At 41.5% G+C, this 21,522-nt stretch overlaps 3 protein-coding genes across 4 annotated transcripts; 1 reads left to right on the top strand and 2 right to left on the bottom strand.

The window, feature by feature from the left end:
* Positions 1-1,482: 1,482 nt before the first annotated feature.
* On the top strand, positions 1,483-6,471 carry LOC310986890 (protein regulator of cytokinesis 1-like). The gene is made up of 14 exons (XM_083972996.1): positions 1,483-1,590; positions 2,035-2,167; positions 2,264-2,386; positions 2,472-2,705; positions 2,794-2,964; positions 3,076-3,225; positions 3,330-3,477; positions 3,555-3,691; positions 3,783-3,878; positions 4,211-4,357; positions 4,451-4,561; positions 4,676-4,783; positions 5,428-5,598; positions 6,341-6,471. The coding sequence occupies exons 1-14, from the start codon at positions 1,580-1,582 to the stop codon at positions 6,413-6,415; spliced, it is 1,815 nt and encodes a 604-aa protein (XP_083829122.1). The 5' UTR covers positions 1,483-1,579; the 3' UTR covers positions 6,416-6,471.
* Positions 6,472-7,064: 593 nt separating this feature from the next.
* On the bottom strand, positions 7,065-9,775 carry LOC310987312 (uncharacterized protein; the record flags this gene model as incomplete). The annotated part of the gene is made up of 5 exons (XM_083973509.1): positions 7,065-7,199; positions 7,292-7,393; positions 8,248-8,418; positions 8,536-9,210; positions 9,653-9,775. The coding sequence occupies 5 exons, from the start codon at positions 9,773-9,775 to the stop codon at positions 7,065-7,067; spliced, it is 1,206 nt and encodes a 401-aa protein (XP_083829635.1).
* A 931-nt stretch (positions 9,776-10,706) lies between these two features.
* Positions 10,707-20,636, bottom strand: clpxb (caseinolytic mitochondrial matrix peptidase chaperone subunit Xb). Of its 2 annotated transcripts, XM_083973073.1 has the most exons (15): positions 20,286-20,633; positions 19,639-19,715; positions 18,438-18,598; positions 18,197-18,311; positions 16,647-16,801; positions 16,358-16,517; positions 15,685-15,726; positions 14,783-14,959; positions 14,474-14,638; positions 13,852-13,940; positions 13,523-13,687; positions 13,137-13,436; positions 12,565-12,657; positions 12,184-12,290; positions 10,707-12,058 (listed from the first exon to the last, which is right to left on the bottom strand). In XM_083973073.1, exons 2-15 carry the CDS (start codon positions 19,691-19,693, stop codon positions 11,968-11,970), a joined length of 1,875 nt encoding a protein of 624 aa, XP_083829199.1. In that variant the 5' UTR covers positions 19,694-19,715; positions 20,286-20,633; the 3' UTR covers positions 10,707-11,967. The 2 variants fall into 2 exon arrangements, with proteins under 2 accessions (XP_083829199.1, XP_083829200.1); XM_083973074.1 differs by lacking the exon at positions 15,685-15,726 and having other exon boundaries at positions 20,286-20,636.
* Between the last annotated feature and the right edge of the window lie 886 nt (positions 20,637-21,522).

The raw sequence follows: 21,522 nt of genomic DNA, 5'->3' as shown, positions 1-21,522 counted from the left end.
TGCAAAACCAGATATGAACAACTACAGCACAAACACTGAGGATGAAGATTGAAAGTGACAGATGCTATGAAAAAGACAGATAGCTGGATAGATATGCACACATGAAAAAACAGGTTCCTGTACAGACAGATAAATAGCCCCACCCACCGTCCTCGTACATTTTCATCTCTTTCCAGACACTGCAATTGTGCCATTTGTTTTTGTAGTTTTGTGTCTCTTTTTGGTCTTCTGTGTGCCTTTGTAGTTTTATGACTTTTGATGGGCGGTTCACAGCTTTTTGGGATCGGTTTGATCTGTGTGTGATCATTTTGTGTCTTTTAACTGAGCCTTTTAACTTTCAAACAACAAATTCTTACAGGCACTTCATACAGAGGGTCTGGACCTGGGTCCATTGATCATGACACACCCCATTTGACTGGACTTGAACCTGAGACTAAAGAACATTTGAAACTGTTTTCAACTGACAGACGGACTGATCCTATTTTTGAAACAGCCATTTTAATAGAGGTTTCCAGACTGATGGAAAGGTTTCCCACTAGTGGCTAATTCTGAAATAGCAGATGAAGTAGTCATTAGTTATGTTCACCCAATAGTCTGTGTCTACTGTATGTTTTTTAAACATTCAGTTTAGGCTACCTCACAAAATCCTGTATTGGCTTATTCAAAATAAGAAAAATACCTCAGTGTGACGGTGGAAAAATGTTACTCGGAGCCTTTTAGAATTTTCAACCAGGTGTTTCCCTGAAGGATGAGTAATCAGGCTTGTTTACATAGATTTTTTAAAAAACTTTTTAAAATGTCATTTGGGCACAGCAAGTTTACCACATCATCAACTGTACTGAACATACACAGATGATAATAGGCCTGTAGAAATAGAACAGCTAAATAGCAGAAATAAAAGAATAAATCACAGATCAAGATAATCACACAAGACTAGCTGCATTTAAGATTTTACATGGGAACATGACATTTTTTAATTTGCTTGAATTTATGTGGAGATAAATCTTCTTGACAGACACTTCACTTGGTTAAAAAAAATGAATAAAAATAAAATCTAAAAAATAAATAAATAAATAAAATCACTTTTGAATTTGAGATGAGCTCTACTTTTTTGTTTCAAAGTCAAAGTTTTTTGAAGTCATACCAAACACTCCGACTCAAGTACAGTGGTGTCCCACCCATAGGTCCCACCCACAGTCTATGGTCCCACCCTACTTACTGTGTGACCGAGATGAAGAAGAAAGAAAAAGGAAAGAACAAAAACTATAATACATCCATACAAGTTTCTCCAAAAACAGGAAATAAATACTGTTACTTCCTTGCTGGCTTGGGTAAAAAAACAAAACATTTTTTTCTAATTTATTCTCCATTTTATTTGTTTTTTGTTCCACAAGAATAAGGCCCGCCCCCGTGTGACGTCAGCTGAACCAGCCAATCGGAGCGCGGACGTTGTTTCGTTGCAAAATTCAAACGCAGTCGAGGCGACTAACGAACCGTCAGCTGGACAACCGTCGACAAGTCGCGTCCTCCTCAAAGAAAACCATTTGGGGGAGAAAGTGTAGCTGTCCGCGGTGGTAACATGAGAGTGAGGTTAGTACTTAACAGTTTAATTAACCGGTTAATAATTAACCTTAATGGGTTAACGGTGTTATTTACATCAGGCTGCGGACGTGTTTCCTGATTAGCCAGTTGGTTTCAAATAAAGCTAACGCACACAGCTCGTTGCGTGCGCGGGGCGGATTAGCCGTCTGTGCCTGCGACAATGAGCCATACTGAACGGTAACTTAATTTAGTGTTTGTTGTTGTTAATGTAATGTTTCTGGCAAGGTTGTGTTATTTAACTTTATAGTTGAGTCCATAACTTACATAACGTTACCACAGCATCGGCAGCTAGCTGATGTTAGCAGCACTGGGCTAACTTAACAACAGACCTGCTGCCCGCTCGTAAAAACCCTCGTCACCGTCATTGCCGGACTGGTTTCACTGGTGAAAAGTGGTTGAACCACTCACCCAAACCCTTGTTTTGTCTTCCAGTGAGGTCCACGCGGCAGAGTCGGTTGCCTACCTGAACAGAGCCCTGGTCAGGCTGCAGGATATCTGGGAAGAGATCGGGATCCCTGAGGAGCAGCGCTTACAGAGAACCAACGATGTCCACAAGCACATTAAAGTGAGACCCCCAACAGTTTAAACTAACAAAGTCTTTGTGGTGACTTCACAGAACCTACATACCGACGACGCATATTTAATTTCCTCTGTTCTGCAGGGTTTACTGGACCTAATGATCGCGGAGGAGGAAGAGCTCAAGAAGAGACTGGTGAAAAGCATTGATTCCTGTCGCAAGGAGCTCAACACTTTATGCGCTGAACTCCAGCTGCCCCCCTTTGAGGTACAGTCTCTTTCCAGTAAATGTTTCTGTCTTTCCGCTGGGAAAATTGCTGACCCCTTGAGACTAACTCTGGATTTCTCTAAAGGAGGAGGATGGCTGCTCAATGTTGCAGATGGAGAAGAACACCCGCACCCGTCTGGAGGTGATGAAGGAGCACAAGAAGCAAAGAATGGAGGAGCTAAAAGGCCTCGTTGTCAAAGACAGCGAGCTGTGTGATATCATGTGCACCACGCCTTTTTGCATTGACCACGACTCCATCCCGTCTCTGAAGCAGCTTGAAGCATATCATGCCTACCTCGATGATTTGACCAAAGAGAAGGTTTTTACTAACCCTGTTTCCTTCTTCCGTCTTGATTACCGACTTAAAAATGGGCGTGCCATGTCTTACTTTGAACTGTCGTTATCAGGATCATCGTCACAATGAATTTGTGAGCATAAAGAAGGAGATTATTGTATGCATGGATGATCTGGAGCAGAGCCCAGAGACCAGTTTTGAGGTGGATTTGATGTGTGAAGACGAGGAGGCGTTTTGCCTGTCAAATGACAACATTGCTGCTCTTAAACTTCTTCTCAGTCAGGTAAACTATTTTCATCTAGATGTTTGGTAATTTGATGCCACGATTTAACATCCAAGAATCAGACATTGGATGATATTATAAGTGATAAGTGATGAATGATTTCTTTTCCAGTTACAAGAACGCAAGGCTGAGAATGAGCGCCACTGTTCAGATCTCCGCACTAAGATCCAGGAGCTGTGGGAAAGACTTCAGATCCCCCAGGAGGAGAGGGAAGCACTGTCAGAGCATATGGTCATGTCAAAGAAGAAAAACATTGAGGCAGTAAGAAATCATTTGATTTATGAATTCAAACAATGTAGTTTTTTGATAAAGCCCCACTAACACTTCCAAAGCAACTTGTAGTAATTCATATTTTGTGTCTCCAGCTCCAGGTTGAGGTGCAGCGTCTGCAGGTGCTGAAGATGCAGAGCATGAAGAGTGTCATCGAGGCTGTCAGAGCGGAGATCGCCCTTTTCTGGGAGAGATGCTTCTACAGCCAAGAACAGCAGCAGGCTTTTGTTCCTTATGTCGATGGTGAGTAGCTGTTGTTTAATCAGAAATCTGTTACACCGAACATGTGCAGGGAGTCAGTGCATGTTTTCTCACCACAGATGACTTCACCGAGGAGCTTCTCAACCTGCACGAGGACGAGGTCCGGACCCTGAAGAAGTACTACGAGGACCACAGGGAGCTCTTTGAGGGAGTCACAAAATGGCAGGGGAACTGGATATTGTTCATGGAGCTTGACGTGAGTGTTGTGCAAAATTAATGTACTGGGGAAGTGTTTGAAATGAACTTAGTGTGGTAACGTCTCTGGATCTGTGTGGTTCTCGTCTCAGAAAAAGGCGAACGACCCTTCAAGGTTCAACAACAGAGGTGGGAACCTTCTGAAAGAGGAGAAGCAGAGAACCGACCTGCAAAAAAGTCTGCCTAAGGTGAGGACATGTTTCAAACTGATTTATTTATTTTCTTGTATTGTTCAGTGTGTCTGTAAATACAAAAACAGAATTGCTATTGTTAGCTGTTTCTTAATTTTAAGAGAAGCTGAAAAGTATCAAAGGGGAAACTTGTCAAATTAGATTAATTGACAGTAAAACAAATGAGCTCCATATACCTGAAGAGTGGCAACAGCTGAGGCGCTGGGTGCATTACCAGCTTTGACCAGCAGATGGGGATATTAAAACATAAATTAACTTAGTTTGTAGTTGTGGGCATTTGGTTTTGATTGCTGTCTTCTGTTAACATGGCAACTGTGTTTTTTTCTCAGCTGGAAAAGACTCTGAAGACCCAAATTGATGCTTGGGAGCAGGAGCACAGCAAAGAGTTCCTGGTAAATGGACAGAAGTTTCTTGACTACGTACAGGAACAGTGGAGTGAGCACCACACTGAAAAGGAGAAGGAGAAACTGGAACGGGTGCGTCAACGCTTTACATACTACACCAAGTCTTAACATTTTCCTCTAGTGAGAGTGTTGTAAATGTGACCACATTGTTTTTCTTTGAAATAGCAAATGAAGAAGACGAAACAGACTCAGGAGGATATGTTGTACGGAACAGCAGTGAGAACGCCGTCCAAAAGGCGGGTAGCGGGGACTCCCACACCCGGAAAAGTGAGAAAGGTAAGAAGCTGCTGTGTTGTTTTGTCAGATTTTACTGTGTGACTTGAATGTGCAGCGACACTGCGTGAGTGACTAAAAAAGCTGACCGACCTCTCTCTGCCTGTGCTCACTCAGCTCAACGGCACCACGACCATCTCCACTCCCAACAGCTTTCTCAGTTCAGGCCTCAGTGGGACCATGTGCCAGTCATCAATCCAGAAACCGCCTCTGTCTGCCAGCAAGGTATCGCCTCCATTTTACTTTAACTTGTATATTGATGAGCTATCAGATCATGCCGGTCAGTTTGTCAATATGAGAGAATCTGTAAATTAAATTATATTAACCTAAAACATTGGAAAACTCTAGGAAAAGCTGGACATGTTAATCTTTCAGGGTTCCTACGCATGTATGGAAAGTATGAAAAAGTTTGGAATTTGATTTTATACATTTCCAGGTCTGGAAAAGTATGGAAAATGGAAACTATTGTATGGAAATATATTTATCTTAACATTTATCTGGGTTTGGTCTTATCTGAAGTTATTTGGGTTAATTATTTTGTATGTGCTATTATACCTAGCTACAATCTCCAGGAAATTACTATTGCTTTTTTTTTTTATATTATCCACATCTATTTACTCAAATATCACAAATAATTTGATTTTTTTTTACCGAGAAGTCTGGAAATTAGGGTCTGGAAAAAGTATGGAATCTGGACATTTCAAATGTGTAGGAACCCTGATCTTTGTTATGGCAGCTGTGCTGAAGTGTAAAAGTGTATGTGTTTCTGATGGGGTGTGTATTCTTTTTTCCACACCTCATGGGCATAGCCCAAAATTAGGATGAGTTTGCAAAAAAACACATCATCATTCTAGTTGGTCTTGTTGTAGGGTCTTGGCCTGCGAACCCCTGGACATGGAAAGACTCCACGTGCACTAGACCGAAACAAGGAAAACATCTCCCATCTTAGAAATACTCCAAGTGGCACACTAAGGTCTCAGGATACTCAAGATCACACCATCACCTTTAACTCTGTTGCTGGCTCCTATTCGGAATTTGCGGTAAATGCGGTTTTACATTTGTTTAGTCCTTACCCCAAAAAACCCCCCTAAATTAAAACAGAAAAGTTTCTCGGATAGTGATAGTATCATTCAGGTCCTTTGTATATTAATATCATTTAGCATCAAAATTGAGACTTGTACATGCAAAAAATGTGTAAAATTATTTTAAACTGGCATGTTTCTTATAGACACTATAGTTTTATATTTTACTCATAAGGGACCATGTAAGTTTTAAACTCAACAAATGATTGATATTCCGTATATAATTGATTTAAATTATGTTTTGAAGGCACACTAAAAAATGTAGCTAATTGGATGCAACTAAAAAGCAACCAGGAAAACCTTTGCCAAGGCGGCATAATGCACTGTATTTATTTAACTATAAAAATTGTATAGAAGCTCATCACATGCAACAAACTTCAGAGATGGATGATGCATAATACAGTGAAGACACATACCAGTTTCTTCTTACTCAGAGAAGTGCAGTAGATCAAGAGAAATTATACAAAAATAATTCACTGTAATTCCTCTGAATGATTCCTAACGTACAGAGACTCAATAATTTCCAGTTCATTGGGCCACAGTTTTTACCACCGTTAAACATTAACGAAACATTTTCCCCCAAATTGATATTATACAAACTATATTACATTTTGCTCAATCACATGCTGACACACTTCCTCCTTGTATATTATATTCTTTGACATGAGCACAGACACTCACTGTCCGTCTTTGTTCACAGAGAGACCTCACGAAGGCGTCTAAATCGAACGTGAAGTCAGGACTGCTGAACTCCACCGTCAGTCATCATCAGTGACTGTCAAGATGAGCTGCTCAGCCACCGGGAGTCATCCAGCTCAGCGGTAGTTTCGGGGGGTGTTTTTTTTTTTTTTTTTTTTCATAGTGGACAACAGGGAACTTTTATTGTAAACTTCTTCCAAAAAATGTAAATATTGATCTGTCGATTCTTTCTTCGTGTATTTTATTTCAGAGTTGCTGCTGGAGCAGTCTTCTCTGCTGTATGTTTTTTGTGGCAGTTAAATGATGTGTACCATGGCTTTTTTTTTTCTTTAGGGTTACTTTTTAAATCAAATGTTATAAACCACATCTAGAGCACTATATTAGTACTGTATCAGTTAGCCAGTGCACATTGATTGTCTTCCTCCAGCTGGAATGACAGCTAAATCTGTTCCTCAAAGCCTAAATGCTTTTTTAAAATCAAGCTGAAAATAAACGTTTTAAAAAAACGTTCATCCCTACTAAGTGTAACTATTTATTGTCCTGACTACTTACTTCACCATAACCTTTACTTATTTAGACCTAAATGTTTTCATCCTCGCTCCTATTATTGACTTGACCAGGTTGTTTGTGAGCTCTGGGACAAGTCAGAAGGCAGAATCTATCGGATAGTTAATGTTGATCACATGCTGTAGACGTGAATATAATCCTTTAAGAAGACAGTCTGTTTAAGCCATGCGTGTCATGAGTTCTTCGAGAGCCCTCTCACGGTGATTTTCATGAACAAGCAGCACTTCTTTGATTGCACTTTGCTGGAAGCCCATCTCATTAAACTGAGTCAGGAGGCGCAGGAACTCAGCAGCCTAAAATAAAAGTACAAACACGTTAATGGACATGATGATGGTTGACCAAAGGAGGGGGTGTAGCTGTTGTTCTGCTTTAGTGTCTCATTCACCTTGCTCTCGCAGTTCTGAAACATCTCCAAGGCCTCCTCTACCTGTGCTTCGTCATATCCCAGTTCACACAGACGGTCACTGGCAACCAGGTACTTCAGTATCTGTTGATAAAAAGACAAGTAGTGACAAGATTGTCTCACTGGTGCTGAACAAAGCACACAATTAGTTTCCATGGTAAATTGTAACAAAATACCTTCACATTACTTAAAAATCCCAAGAAGCTGTTGTAATTACATAAATACGACTGGGTTGCCAGGTTGTGAGTCCACATTTAAACAAACCACATTGATATTGTTGTAGTTTGTCTCCCACCTTTCTTTATCTTTTCAGTCAATGGACAGAAAAGACCACTCCCTTTGACTGTTGGAACTGAAGCATTTATCACTGACAGACTTCTTTAGATGCACATGATGTGGCTCATTGTGCATGTTCTTGTTTTACAATTAGCCATCTGCTTTAATGCATTCTCCTATTTACTAAATTGTCACTCAGGTACCAATGTTTTCTTTTTAAATAAATATATAAGTAACAGTAGCAATGTTACAATGAAGAATGACTTGATCACAAGTCCTACAGTTAACATTTTACTCAAGTACAGATTTTTGACATCAAAATATATTTATATTTATATAAACCTTGAACTTGTTGGCATGTAATAGTTTTTATTCAATGTAAGCAACATTCTTAGCATTTTTTATTCAATCTCAGTTGCAGCTGGTGAAGGTGGGGGTACATTATTGAGCTGAATAATAAATGCAATGGAATAAACGTAGGGTACATTATTTGATGAATGTAGCAGAAATGAAGTATTAAGCAGCCCAAAACAGAAATACACAAGAAAAGATATTTGATCAAAAGCACTTAGTTACTTTCCCCACTGATAATGAAGGTTTATAAATCATTTAATAGGTATTGATGAACATCTATCTAAAACCTGAACCCAAGAGGTCCCTACCTTCTCCGGGCTGCTGTAGCCGGTCTTCTGCAGCGCCAGGATGGCTGTGCGTAAAGTGTAGCCGTTCTCTGTGACGGTCTCCAGCAGCTCCCTCTCCTCCTGGCTGAGCGCTGACATCAACTCTGCTGCTGAGTCAAAGAAAACCCCCCTCGAGCCACCGGTCCTCGGGGCCTGGCGGTGACGAGGGAAGGACAGAGAAGCCTTGTGAGTTATGAAAGATAAGTTAAGATAAAAGTGATCAATGTGTGGATATTCAACATTGAGACACAAACACTAGGGAAACTCAACCTTCTGTCTGCGGTTTTTGACAGCAGGCCCGGCGGAGGAGGGTCTCTGCTGCAGCAGTCTGGGTGGGGAAGCAGCAGCAGCAGCAGCAGGTGGGCTGTGGCTGTTCAGAGAGTACCTCCTCCCCACTGACCCCTGTTGGCGCTGTCGCTTCTTGCTGTTCTTGTGCCCGTGGAGGAGGGGGCTGGCCTGCTGTGGCCTGTGCTGCTCCGCTGCTCGCAGAGGTTGTTTGCAGTCCTGGAGGGAGGCGGTGCCTCTGTGGCCTCGGAGGCTCTGAGGTGAGTCAGGTTTACAGGTGGTGGATGGACCAAAGTGTATGTCTTTGAATCTGGAGACGGGGTCTTTGGGAGCAGCACTCCTGGGCCGATCTCTGCTCTTGACGGGGCGACGTGCATCTTCAGTGGAGGAGCCTTCGTTGTCCTCGAAGTACCCGTCCTCATCTTCTGAATCAGACTCGAGGAACCTGACAGTGCGATGGCGTAGCCTGTTGGTGTCTGCAGAGTTCAGACTGTGGCTGCGGGGCCGAGGGCTCGGGGACCCTGGGCTGCTGTTCTTCAGACTGCTCCTGCGGCCCGCAGGCTGGGGGCTGCTGAACATCAGCCAGTAAGGGGGACAGGACGGGACCAGGTTGGCTGGCTGCTGCCCAAATACAATGTACTTCTCCATGTCGAATCCATACTGCAGAGAAACACAAACCAAACATGTTTTTCAACTGCACAATAATCAGTCAAAAATGTCTTCAGTGGAAAAACACCATAAAAATAAAGGAATGATTGGATGGTTTTATCACAAAATAATGCAACCTCAAAATACTTGTCAACCTTTCTAGTATGTTGACTGTTCAACATGCTCATAAATCACTCATGACAACAATTAACCAAAGACTGACATGCAGATTGTTTTTTGAGAAAGTGTTCTGAATTATGTCTAATCTTACACAGTGAAAAGCTTTTACAATATTTACAATATGAACACATTAAAATGAGCACAGAAAATACTGATTTCTCCTATGTAACATAATTAGTAAATACCTTGATTTAATCTAAAAGCCATGACTGAACACTGCTGATGAAAGTCATTAAAAACAGAAAACATGTGACTCTTCACTCGGATGTTCCACCTGAGTTTCTTCCAGTGTCTGCTGGCAGTTTGGTATGGTGATATCTGGAGCCTCCACCATCTCCACCTCCTCCTGCAGGGGACCGAGTAGGGTCTGCAGCGGCACATCCTCCATGGGGTTCATCGTCAGGAGAAATAGCCTGCGTCAGGGGAACCACAGAGTCACTGAGGTTTTCAGCTAAAAACCAACCAAATGATTACTGTGTTCCTGTCATGTCTTACCTGTGTCTGGTGTTTTGTCTGTGGCCCACGGCGCTCTGGAGCTTTCTCAGGTTGCGTGAGGTAGAGGATTGACCAACTGACATCATGCATAATCATGCACAATAAACCTCTTCATCTCTAAGCCTCTTGACATCATCATCGTCTGAGGAGTTGTTTACCAATAATACCCCCAGGCACATGTTGTTCTACCTGAGCAGGTACAGCACAAACAATGCACAACTCAAAAATATATTATAGTATATAAATATCTAACAGAATAATACTAAACAAAAGTTTAAAATGTCAGAATAAAACTCATTGAATTAATGTTTAATTTTTATGTTTTACATTTAAAACCTGTGCATTTGCAATTTAAGATACGATTGTCATAAGATTTTATTATTTATAATCCATTTGTTTTATAATTATTTTTACACATGTCTAGTCGCAGCTTCCTCGTCCTCGGTTCAGACTGTCTGACTCTTTCATGTGGACATGCAGGAGGATTAGGGGACTGCTGAGGTATTGGGAAACCAAGATACTTTCCAGAGATTAGCCGATTACATAAAGGTGAGAGTGGAAACATTGTAGCACAACAATGTGATGTCACTCATTCATGTCCCGTTTCACCACTGACTTCACATCAGGTGGAGACGTGTTTAACGGTTAAAAACAAAACATAGGATTTTGTACAGAGATAAACATTTTATTTATATATTTTAAACAATCACAATAAATTTAGGAGTCACAAAGTTGTGGTGGGGGAAGGGAAGGGTTAAAGTTCTGTAACAGACCTTGGAAAACAAAAAGCAAGCATCGAAACCTGACGGAGAGAAAAGGAAACTTAAAGCAGAAGGAGAACAGATCTAGTTTAATCTCATTTTGTAGCACAAACAGCATGTTAAAGAGTACAGCAGCGTGGTGCTTCAGAGAGCATTTAGGTAGAGGCTTTATTACAGACGTGATGTGAATTGTGGTACCATTTAGTAACAGGGTATTGCGTCACTACAGGTGAGGCGGTTCTCCAACGCTGGGGCACATATAAAGAAAGTAAAAATACTTGCTGCTGTGAGAGGTGTTTGACAACGCAGGTTCAGAGTGGCAGGCAGCTAACTGAGAGAGAAATGATCTATCTGATACGGAAAACGGGAAATACGGTGTGAATATCTGGTTGAAGGGTGTATTTCAGTCGTGAGTCCAGGATAACTAACTATTACAAAACAAAAGGGATATTTCACTGGCACTAAAGTTTCTAAGATAACCTGCTAACCCTGCTATGTGAAACAGCTTTCTGGTGTAGTCCTGTGAAAACATAGGTCTGTAAGTTAACACGTATACATTCCCTACAGGGTGGGCTAGTAGAGGAAGCAAACACTGAAAAATAACCATTCTGGCTGTTTAAAAGGTCACCATTATGTGTCACCTGCTGTGTTTAGTGTGCTGGTGCTTTAACACTTTACAATATGTTCTCCTAATTAGAGGTCATGTCATACAAACTGCTTACAAATGCTACCTAAGCAGTGTAGCTCAACATTTACAGCCTGATTTCACTGTGAGCACCATTATTACAATGGTGGTAAAGAAGAAAACATCAAAATATTGATGTGCTCATGGAATATTATGCCCTTATGATATAAGGCATTACTGGACATGGTAACATTACATCTACACTTTCTCGCACCCCACGTTGTCAAGTGTACAGTATGATCCCATAGTTCCCATTTGCTTCCCTTGCCATTACAGCCCATCACCACAGAAAGAGAAAACGAATAACTAGCTACACATCCTTTCATTAATAAAATTGCATTATCTTTATATAGATAAAATGTTAACAATCCCCAGAGATTGAAATATTTTATAAAGATCCATCGTGTGAGTGCACCACTAGATAATTAACGTCTGATGCACAGGACAAAAGGTTGTTACACTCTCTCAACTTGTTCATCATTAAAACACTCCTCACTGAGAACCAGCAGCGTTCGTTACCTACTTCAACGTTCCACAGCTTGTTTGTCAGGGGCTATAATAATACCCAGAGTTGGTATCCGAGGGCTCATAGTAATCTAATTATTTCAGACATTTCATTGTCTTTAGCTGAAATGAGTGACATGTGGTTCAGTTGTTAGCAGCATCCGCCTGTCGGGGCCAGTTCTCCTCCTCAATGCCCGAGTCGTACTCCTCCTCCGCCGACTCCTTGGCTGGAGTCCTGAAATTCAAATGGAAACCCCAGTTCAGGTTTCAGACCTCAGAGACCTCAGAGACCTCAGAGACCTCAGCACGCTGACATGACACAAACATGTGGACCCCTCCTGTGAGCCCAGAGATACTGACCTGACGTATCTGGGTTGGGATTTCCCTTGGACAACATCTTTGTCCAGCTCAACAGCCATGATGTCAGAGTGTGGTACCTCAAACATGGGCTCCAGAAGGAGTTTTTCCTGTTGAAGGGAAGATGTTTGGTTATTGTGTGACACTAACATACAAAGCTACAAAAAAAAAAAGGAGCGCCGTGTGGCACATTGGATTGAGCAGAGGCTACAGTCCTCGCTGCAGTCAGTCTGGCATCGGGCGGCCCTTCACTGCATGTCATTCCCCCTCTCTCTGCCTCTCCATTTCCTGTCTCTCTCAACTATACTATCCAATAAAAGGCAAAAAAGCCCCAAAATATAATTTTAAAAAAAAAGAGTGATATCCTTAGTAATTTTGACATACCATGATGGATCTGAGTCCACGAGCTCCAGTTTTTCTCTCCAGGGCCATCCTGGCTATGGCTCTCAGGGCATCATTAGTCACATTGAGGTCACACTGGAAAAAAAAACACACACATTGCAGGTTCATTTCAATTCCACAAATACAGCTGTTCAGGAATAAATAAACAGATACCAGTGACAACTGTCTTGCCATTCAGGCATTTTCCTCTGGATCTTACAGAAGGAAAAAAGGGTTGCATTGCTGGGGTGTCGTTTCAAGTAACAGACACATTTTGTACTTTCTGTGCAAACTTTGATCCAGAGAAGTTTTGAACAGCCAGATTGAGTCTGAAGTTACAATAACCACTGCAATGTGTTTTTATAGTAATGCTGGAAAGTTATTAAAGGAGTAATCTACAAAGAATGTGATCTTGCAGGCATCTGACTGACAATGCATTGTACTAGGACATTATTTACTCTTTGTTGAAAGATGATCCAACATTTTTGTTTTTGGAGGCCTCTGTGCTGGAACTCCTTCTAGACTACACTAACACTAACACTGTAGCGTGACCACCACATTGCTAGAGCCCTTACTTTGTCCATGCTGAACAGAGCCTGGTACTGGGGCACTACAGCGTTGCGTGGTTCAGTCAAGATTCGGACTAGCGTTTCTTCATCCAAGCTGTGCAGAGGAACGACCACAGGGAGTCGACCAACGAACTCTGGGATCATTCCGAACTCGATCAGGTCTCTGGCCTCCACGTGCTTCAGCAGCCTGTCCTTCTCCTCGATCTCTGCCACCGTGTCCGTCTCGCCGCTGGTGTTGGCCAGGTCTGCTGCGGCCGCTGCACGCCGCCCTTTCCCCAGGTTGGAGGGAGTCCCAAAACCCAAATACTTAGAAACAACAAACATGAGGATCAGGTTAGGAGCAGGAATGACAGGAATCTTAGCTGGCTACATCTGAGCTGTGTTAAATTTACCTTTTCATTCTTTCTTCTGCTAATGATTCTGTCGAGTCCATTGAAGGCACCGGATGCAACAAACAGGATGTTTGTTGTGTCCACTTGCACCGTTTCTCCTCTCAGTTTCCTGGAGTTTTTCTCAGGAACATTGACGATAGTTCCCTCCAAGAGTTTAAGCAAACCCTGACAGGACGGAGAGAGTCAGTAACACTAGTCTAAGTCAATAGATACAAGAGTAAAGTCTGTGTTTTACATTTCACTTGCAACACTGTTAAAATACATTTGGATAGGTGTTTGATGTGTTGTGAAGACATGTCTGCACAAAGGTTATATTTAATGTAACTGACCTGCTGGACTCCCTCTCCACCGACATCTCTCAGCTGATGGATTCCAGGCACACTGCCAATCTTATCAACCTCGTCCAGAAACACAATACCTGTGAAGTAGAGGAGCAGGGCCACAGTGATGTAAGTTTGACTTCCTCCCATTTCACGAGTCAGACCCTGTGCTGATAAACAAGTGTGTGCCTAAAAACAGTCCACATTAAATCAATGTGTAAGACTTGCAAACATGGACTCCAGTGTGTTTATTAATTAATTAATTAATCTTGTATTGTTACTATCCTGTACTGTAAGTGGATGCAATGTTCATGGCTGGTCTCATAACTTCAATGTATGCCTTTTATTTACAACTGCCTCATTTGTTTTATCTGCCCACTCTATTTAACTTACACCTCAGTACAATTTTGTCACTTTCATTTTAATTCTAAGCACTGTGTGCTTGCAAATCTAATGTGAGAAATAACTGCAAACATGTAAGTGATCCACTTTTACCATCCTTGACTGGGTGTTGATGTTAGAAAATATGGCATGTTGAAGGAGTTCTGTGATATGTTTTTGCAATTAGTTAATAACTAAAACGTTTTGCAAGGGAAACGGTAGTGCTGTTAAACTTAGTCTGTCTACCCACCTTGCTGTGCTTTATCCACTGAGTAGTTGGCATCTTGCAGCAGTTTGGCAATGACTGACTCGATGTCCTCTCCGACATATCCAGCTTGAGTTAGTGTGGTGCAATCACAAATTGCAAAGGGAACATCCAGACAGCGAGCCAGCGTCTGTGCCAACAATGTTTTTCCTGCACAGATTTAGAGGAATCACGATCAAATTTCTTTTGGCAGATTCATACCGATACATAAAGCGCATATTTAGTGGCACAAATGATCTGGCGGGTATCAAAGTGAAATTTGACAACTGAGGACAATGTTGACACAACACCAACCTGAGCCAGTTGGGCCTAGAAGTATGATGTTACTCTTCTCCAGTTTAATGTCAGTGTGCGTCGAGTCCAGGACTTCCCCGCCTCTCTTCTCCTGAGGTGCCTGCTGACTTGCCTGCTGCTGCATGGACGCACCCAGGGCATTTCCATGAGGGCTGATCCCTGCGATCTGCAGCAGCTCTGCAACAACAAAAAGGCCACAGGGTTCACTTCATGCCTGGGAAACAGGAACCTGTCTAGGGCAGGTTCGACCTGCATACTGTATCACCATACAGTATACAGGCTCTACATACCGAAGCCCTACACACCAGAGGACTGCGGTGCTTTCAATTTAAAAACTGCTGTGCTATTTCAACACAACATTCATTCACTGATAGTATATGTGACAACCTGCGCATATTAATAGTTTCTATGTACAGGCTAAAAATATACCCGTCTGGTCCATGTCCGTGTGGAGTTACTAAGTGAGGAGGGCTGGACTGAACATAGCAAAAGTACAGATGTGAATGTAGGTCACTGGGCTATCTAATCTTAATGTGGGGTCAGTCAAAGATTAACCATTTTCATCTTAATGCTTTCATAACTCATCTGTACCTGCCAGAAATGGGAAATTAAACACATACTAATCAGCCACTGCTCCGGAGCTGGAGCTGCATTGCATCACCTACATGATCCTGGTTTATCATTTTATAATGAATTCTTCAGGTTGACCAAGACTATAAATAAGTTACAAGAAACATCGCTAAAAAAAGCAACACAACAACTGGAGTATCCACAGAGGTCTGTACAGTTTGGCATTTGTACAACTCGAAAAAATAAAAACAGAAAAAAGCTATAATGTGTTGTGACTTCTACAGTCACCACCGGCAGAGGTAACGTAACAGGGAGGAGGACCAGTCACTTACTTGTGAATCTGTATTCATCCTCTCGTCTTCTCATCTCTAGCTCTACAGGAAGAGGATGAAAGTACTCAAATCAATATTATTATTAATCATTACCATTATGACATTATCAACGCAATCCTGCAAAATCCTTTATGCAGTTATGTAATTATTGAACAAATGCCAAATAATACAGATTAGGATTACACACACAAACACACAAATAGTGTTTGTATAGATTTTTTAACAGCAAGTCTTCATACTGTAAACTTTTAAAATATACATTTAGATACACATTTTACTAATCTTTGTTGTCAGACAAAATCTTGCATATACTAAATCTCCTACAGTCTTCAGATTATGTTTTTACTTTCGGATATATTCCAGCATCCTCACAACCTCCTACAGCAGGAAATAATTCATTTATTTTATATAGATTTTTACTTTTCTTGTGTCTCTTTTGCCCCATGAATTATTCACATATTTAGCACTTAATTTTGGACTATTATAGGTCTCACTGAAACACAGGAGACACAGAAGATGAACATTTTCTCACACTACTTGATTTAATAAACACTCTTTCTTCGGGATCATTCGAGATTTTGATTTGTTTTGTTTTTTTCAGATGTGTGATTTTGGTTTTGAGAAATGAAACGTGACCAGAAGGATCTGTCTACACAGAACAGTTGATACTGACCACGAGGTGTAAGGGAGGGCTGTTTCTCCACCTCCACCTGCTGTCGACTCCCAGCAGGGATGTTGTTGTAGATGCGCTTGTAGTGATTGTATACTGCCACCGCTAACACCTTTTTTGCATAGGATTGGCCAACAACATACTTGTCGAGATAAGCAAATATCTGGAAAGAAGAATAGTTACCACATTAATGCAGTATTAGTAAGTATAATAACATCACTATTATAATAGAATAGGCATCACCTTCATGAAAGTCATTTAAAACTATATTTTAGCCACTTTGATTTCTTACCTTCTTGGGGGGAGGAGGTGGTTTCTGTGCAAATGCGAGTTTCACTGCCTCTGCAGCAGACTCAGGCTCTTTGTTTAGCCCCTTCTTAGAGTCTGTTTCAGACAGGACCACGAAAAAGTGATGGCATTTCTCGCATTTGACAAATCGTGTTGATGCTACAAAAGATAAACACACCACAGTCAGTGCTGAAACATTTCACAATCTATAACAGTGTAATGTGACAGGGATGCTCTCAGTATTATGAGTTCAAGAGTCCACTGATGTGTGCTTCTGTTGCAGAAAGACTGTTGTTGAACTCAAGGTAATTAACATACATAATGAAATGCTGGTATGATGTCCTCCATCTTGTACATTTTGTTCCTTTCATGAATGAATTATAACAATCACTGTGAGAGGGTATTTGATCACCATCAGATGATGATAGATTGCTGCTTTGTTCTATGATGAAGCCAAAAAAAGACTTCACAGATTGTCTGTGCATAAGCCGATTAAAAAAACAAAACACAAAGGCTACTGCTAGCCCCTTTATTGATCAATGTTCATATATTCACTTTACATCCACTTCCATCTCATCTCCTCTGACTGTACAACATATGATGACCACAAGTGGTCTCTTGACTGAGGTTTTTTTTTTCCCCCATTATAAAATTGTGCAAGTAAACAGAGTCTAAAAAAGTGGTGAGTGGTGTTACGCCACTGGGGGTATACAATGACTTTTCCTTGCTGAGTGGCTGCAGAGTGAACATGTACACTCGATGCATCACTGGTCAATAAATGACACAAACTGTGTCACAGTCTGGGAAGTTTCAAAAACAAACCAGTGCAGAAATGGCTAATCTGGCTGATTAAGAGTTTTCTTACGCCATCTGACAACCCAAACAACACTTCTGATTTGAGGCAAACAGCTGCTTAAAAACTTACACAACTGATGTAATAACACAAATCTGAAAATGCCAATGAGCAAACAACAAAAACCAACATCACTTGAACATGTTTATTTTGACAACTTAGGTAGATGAAGTGCACTATTATGGTACTGTGTATTTACACTACTGTGTTTATAATTCTTTCTGTCCACCCCTTAGGGTTTGTACTAGAGAGGAATGTTTACGTATGTGATGCTTTAAAGGCAAAAATATAACGATAAAAACAACAACAAATGTTTTAGCACAGAATCGTGAATGAAAATGATTATTTGCTCAGAAAATGTGCTACTGTATATTATGCCACTCTTTTCATTTTGTTTATTCAGTCAAAGAACAAACCATCAATTGAGTTTTTTCTCCTCTTCATCCATGTCATCCAACACTGTTAACCATATTTCTTTTCACAGTTATAATACTGATTTGTCAATGACACAGGGTCTTCATATTTTGCACAAGAACTGCGCTCATTCTCCGTCATCTACATTGAGGAACTAATATATTCATTTCTACCACCTCGGTACCACCTCATTGTTTCTAAAGGTTCTACATGCATAAATGCACCTAAAATGTACATCTAACCCTTTTTCTGACACACGGTTACCCAATACTTAGAAGTGTACTCACATACAAAGGTCTCTACATGTGTGCAGGGATCTCCACACTTTGGGCAGCGGAGTTGGTTTCCCCCCTTGCCTGATCCTCCAGAGCCAGAAAGTCTCTTCCCCTCACTGATGCTTTTCTGTGTAAACACGACTGCGTCAGCACATATTAAATTACGTTATTACCATCTCTTCCGCGTACAAAGTGGTGTGTGTTCTACAGTGGAAGAAGGCGACAAATAAGATTTACTTTCCAAGAATATTACCTTTCCACCGTCACTCCCGCTGTCCTTGGTGGTTCCATCTTTAGAGCCGTAACAGACAGCAGTCTCTGAAAATGACCTCACCCGTACCCGGGTGGGTAAGTGAGTTTCCCGAGACCCCTGACGGCTCAGAGAAAAGAACTGGATCCTGGAGCAGGAAAATCCTGTAACAACAACGTAACACAAAACATTCAAAAGTGTTTCCATTTGTCATGTAACTACAGATGAAGTGAGCAGGTGACTAACCAAATACTATAAAAATTAAAAAAAAAAGACATTTCTTAGCAGTCAATCATTTCATGCTTGTTTTTAGGAACATTGCAAAGCAAACTCACTGGGATGTGAGAAACTACAATACAATGCTCAATTTGCCAGTAGTATTCCCCTCAGAATCATGAAATTCACTTAATTCATCAATAAAATAACTGTTGCTTTCAGTCTTGTGTGTGTCATTGGGGAAGAGACTGTTATTTAGTTCACAACACAACAGATGAGTCATAAACCCAAGACAACTGCTCCTAATCAGTATCAGCTGAGTAAACTAAGATGCACCAACAGCAAAGGTTAATCATTATAGTAACATTATTTACAGTATTATACTACAAATATAGTTGGTATTACACATTTTGTATTTCCTATTAACTGTTATTAGTCCACTTTAAAGATTAAGTAACAAGACAAATGGTCTCTGGCAGGCTGAAATACAAACTTCAGTACAGTAGCTCAAAGAGTGACTTTCTAGTCTACTTATTTACATTTACTACAAACGTAATACTCATTCAACAAGTGCTGCAGGTTTTTCTACCTCTTCAGACTTCAGCCCATCTCCATGCACCTTGGAGGTAGGTGAGGCTGTCAAACCTCGCTACTGCTTCTACAGGTGGTTAATGTCACTAATTAGCCTAGCTGTGGCTACAAAACGCTATTTCATGTACCGAACTATTTTCAACTCAGGTGTTAACTCCTCAAAAAAACAAGGCACAAGTGTGATGCAACGCAATGCAAGGCTGCGTGATGCAACATTACCAACAAAGCTCTCTAAGTAACTTTTCCACCTGCTGTGTGAACACTGCAGGGCTGTCAAAACAAGCCGAGCTCTGGGTTAGCTGCTGGAGACCTACTTTAACCAACACACAATGTCATCATGCAGCTTTACCCAGCTGGCAGGTGGCGGAGAGCAGCAGCACGCCGTGTCCCGTCTTACCTCTGTGGGCTGTGTTCAGGATCAGCCTGGCAGCCGAGGTGCACGGGCAGGACATGGCTCTTCTTTCGGCTCAAAACCTTGAAAATGAACAAAAAGTTATTAACACGGTGTACAGAGAGAGAGAGAGGCAGAGGCAGTAGCAGGAGGAGGAGGAGGAGGAGGCTAAATTAGCTGCAGGCTAACAGACAGACAGCAGAGGCCGGTGAGGGTTAAAACATTTCATAACTTCTACGTCACTGTTAGCATTAGCAGCGAAAGCAGGTCAGTTAATTGAAGGTGCTCGCCGGTGCTGCCGCATATCACCGCTGAAATGTGTTTAATACACCTGAAACACACTGGGGGATTAGGCCCCATCACGGATAAAGCATCGCCTGCCATCTAACGACAGCAATAAACGTCAAATAACATCAACACAGCATGCTAGCTGCTAGGTTAGGTAAACAGGTGACGGTTAGCTCCTGGAGCTAGGCCCGGGCCAGCGGCGGCTCTGCCCGCTGCCCGTGGACCGGACACACCGCACTGGAGTCGGTGTCACACTGAGGTTGAACACGGACAGCTTTACCCAGCCCGTAGGCCACATATATATGAATTTATTCTAACATTACAGCGAGGTAACGTGTGATTAGCTTTGCTAGTTTTTTACTCACAGGGCACGATATAAAAAACCAGTCACGTCTTGACGCTGCCCCCTTCGGAAAACAAAACAAAACAAAAAACACAAAGTCACTGCGTCTTTTCGCTGTGGTGTTGTTGTTGTAGTTGGACAGGTCAGTGTGTCATACTAATGTTACAGTAGCTGTTGCATTAATTGGGTCGCGCTGGCTTCTTTAGGCCGCTGTTTCCCAGGTGGGACCCGACCCAAAGTGATGTAACGCCGAGGCTCGCTGTTATGAACGAGGTCGGTGGACCGCTAGCCTGTTAGCCGCTGCTCGGCTGCCCGATCAAACCAGTGTGAGCGGGTTAAAGTAGTATGGAGGCTCCGTCTGCGGCCGTGGCAGCGCACACCCACCCAGATAGGTTGAGATCTGCTAATCCACACGGAGAGCTAACACGGGGATGACATGGTGCGTTCACGGACCCTCGTACTGCCCACCGTTCACAACGATTATGCTAAACGTGTGCTGCGTTCGTGTACTCGTCGTACATTTCTAATAGTAGTAGTAGTAGTGGTTGTTGTTGTTGTTGTTGTGACAATAAAAACAATAACAGTAACAACCGTATACCACTTAAACACCAATTGAATCTGATTCAGAAACAAAAAAACAATCAGATTCAATTTTAAAAGAAACATTACGCTTTCTTATGTATGAGAGTATAAGAGTAGCAACACTATGCAGGTAAACCTCTCTGAATATTGAGCCGAGTCATGTGACTCTTATTTGTTAAGTGATAAAAAATTACAGTATCACAATTTAAGCAACTTGAATCTAGTGAAATTTAAACTATTTAGATTTCTGTGCTCAAACGTATTTTAAACTTATTTAAATCAGTTTTTTTGAATACCAAATTAGTACACCACCACCCCCTCCTGCTGCCATCTGAGTGTCATGTTTCCATAAAACAGAGACATAATAGATCATAGCCCATTCTCCAACAAATTACCTAAATCAATACTCAAACAGTTACACTTGGGCCTACTGTGGGTCTGGGCCTGTTTTGCTCAGTAGCCTACATAATCCCTCCTTGGCACGCTATTTTCTAGTTCATATTCAGACAAAAGTTTGCTCCTCTATCTCTTCATAAGATGAGCAAGCATTAGAGTGATGAACTCTTCATGTGAAGCCTCAAGGTGGAGCCATTGTCTGTACATCTACCCACACATTTGGGAGGGCATCATGTAGGCTACCACTTTCACCATGAATGTTCTGTTTAAACAATAAATAT

Source organism: Trachurus trachurus (genome assembly GCF_905171665.1).
Source record: "Trachurus trachurus genome assembly, chromosome: 6".
NCBI classification, from domain to species: Eukaryota; Metazoa; Chordata; class Actinopteri; order Carangiformes; family Carangidae; genus Trachurus; species Trachurus trachurus.
This window is presented reverse-complemented; position numbering and strand designations above follow the sequence as displayed.